Source organism: Prionailurus bengalensis, chromosome D1 (genome assembly GCF_016509475.1).
Source record: "Prionailurus bengalensis isolate Pbe53 chromosome D1, Fcat_Pben_1.1_paternal_pri, whole genome shotgun sequence".
In the NCBI taxonomy this organism is placed as follows: Eukaryota; Metazoa; Chordata; class Mammalia; order Carnivora; family Felidae; genus Prionailurus; species Prionailurus bengalensis.
The window spans coordinates 103597450-103599507 of record NC_057346.1 but is presented as its reverse complement, the minus strand read 5'-3'; the positions used below and the strand labels follow the sequence as shown (position 1 = coordinate 103599507).

Sequence of the window (2058 nt, the reverse complement as noted above, 5' to 3'; positions counted from 1 at the left end):
GATTGCACTGTTGTGCAACCCCAAGCATTAAGTTTGGAAGAATGGATACCATGATTAAGTGTAAATTGAATGAGATTAAAATCAATTCAAATTTACTGATGACATTTAGTTTGGAAGCCGTTCTGAATGTGTCTAAAGAATGGCTCTGTCGGGGCGCCTGGGTGGCTTGGTCGGTTGAGCGTCCGACTTCAGCTCAGGTCATAATCTCACGGTCCGTGAGTTCGAGCCCCGCGTCGGGCTCTGTGCTGACTGCTCAGAGCCTGGAGCCTGTTTCAGATTCTGTGTCTCCCTCTCTCTCTGCCCCTCCCCTGTTCACGCTCTGTCTCAAAAAAAATAAACGTTAAAAAAAATTTAAAAAAAAAAAAGAATGGCTCTGTCAGTAACCAGGTAAACTTGAATACTCAATCTCTTTGTTGCCAAGTTACTTATGATATATATGAGCATAATAACTGATCAATCTAATGGGGATATGGAGAGGAATGAATAAATACACATAAACACTATTGAAGTGGAAATGATTAGTGAACCCAAAAGATCTGATTTGGGAGTTCAAACATTTCTTGGCATGTGGCCTTAGACAGCTCATTACCCTTTCCTGTGACTCAATTTACTCATATACAAAAATAAGTTGGGAAGACGATCTGTGATGAACCTTCCTCTACAAAAGTCTATTCTTTTATGGATAAATTATCACTAAATTGCACTTGTCATTCCCATGCTTAGAAATGGAGAATATTCACAAATAAAGTATGGCCATAATAAAACAACACTCATGCTTTTCAATTTCCGTGCAACTTTTTTTTATTGATCATTCTTTGCCACAGAGCATCTCGTGATTCTCAAATCACATCCATGAAGAATCGTACAGACGTGACCGATTTCATCCTGCTGGGACTAACCGATAACCCAGAACTTCAGTTTCCTCTCTTTATAATGTTCACGCTCATCTACCTCGTCACTCTGATTGGAAACCTGGGGATGATCGTGCTGATCTTGCTGGACTCTGGTCTCCACACTCCTATGTATTTCTTCCTCAGTAACCTGTCTCTGGTTGACTTTTGTTACTCCTCAACAGTCACTCCCAAGGTCATGGCTGGGCTCCTAATGGGAGACAAGGTCATCTCCTACAATGCATGTGCTGCCCAGATGTTCTTTTTTGCAGTCTTTGCCACTGTGGAAAATTACCTCTTGGCCTCAATGGCCTATGACCGCTATGCAGCAGTGTGCAAACCCCTCCATTACACCACCACCATGACGACAGGTGTGTGTGCTCGTCTGGCCATAGGCTCCTATGCCTGTGGTGTCTTAAATGCCTCTATAAACATTGGAGACACCTTTAGTCTCTCTTTCTGTGTGTCCAATGTGGTTCATCACTTTTTCTGTGATATTCCAGCTGTCATGACTTTGACGTGCTCTGATAAACACAAAAGTGAGCTGATTCTTGTTTTTATCTCAAGCTTCAATGTCTTTTTTGCACTTTTTGTCATCTTTATTTCCTACCTGTTCATATTTACTACCATTCTGAAGATACACTCAGGTGAGGGATACCAGAAGGCTTTATCCACCTGTGTGTCTCACCTCATTACAGTTTCCATATTTTATGGGACAGTCATCATCATGTACTTACAGCCAAGTTCCAGCCATTCCATGGACACAGACAAAATCGCATCCGTGTTCTACACCATGGTCATCCCCATGCTGAACCCTGTGGTCTATAGCCTGAGGAACAAAGAGGTCAAGAATGCATTCAAAAAGGTTGTTAAAAAGGTAAATTTTTCTCTAGGTTTTGTCTTAATGAAGTAGAATCCACAGAAAGCTATTAAATCCTTATTAGATTTACTCCATGACACAACTCAAATGTTAAACATTTGGGATATTAGAAAAAATATTGGTCTAATATTATTTATTTTTGTTGAGGAATAAGTCCAACCTTCTAAAATGCAAAAAAAAAAAAGTAATGGTTTTTAATAAAGTTTATTTCATGATGAAGTATATGCTTTTGTTGGCACATTCCATCCAGAGGCAAATAATGATAGCAACTCAACAAATTAAAGCTTC

General features: G+C 39.9%; 1 protein-coding gene across 1 annotated transcript; it reads left to right on the top strand.

Annotated features, from left to right (window-relative positions):
* Positions 1-849: 849 nt before the first annotated feature.
* LOC122484357 (olfactory receptor 5B2-like) lies at positions 850-1803 on the top strand. Its single transcript, XM_043582311.1, has one exon. The coding sequence runs from the start codon at positions 853-855 to the stop codon at positions 1801-1803; it is 951 nt and encodes a 316-aa protein (XP_043438246.1). The 5' UTR covers positions 850-852.
* The last annotated feature ends 255 nt before the right edge of the window (positions 1804-2058 follow it).

Excerpts from the sequence above, each read along its gene's own strand:
- LOC122484357 (XM_043582311.1), top strand. The coding sequence starts at position 853 with ATGAAGAATCGTACAGACGTGACCGATTTCATCCTGCTGGGACTAACC.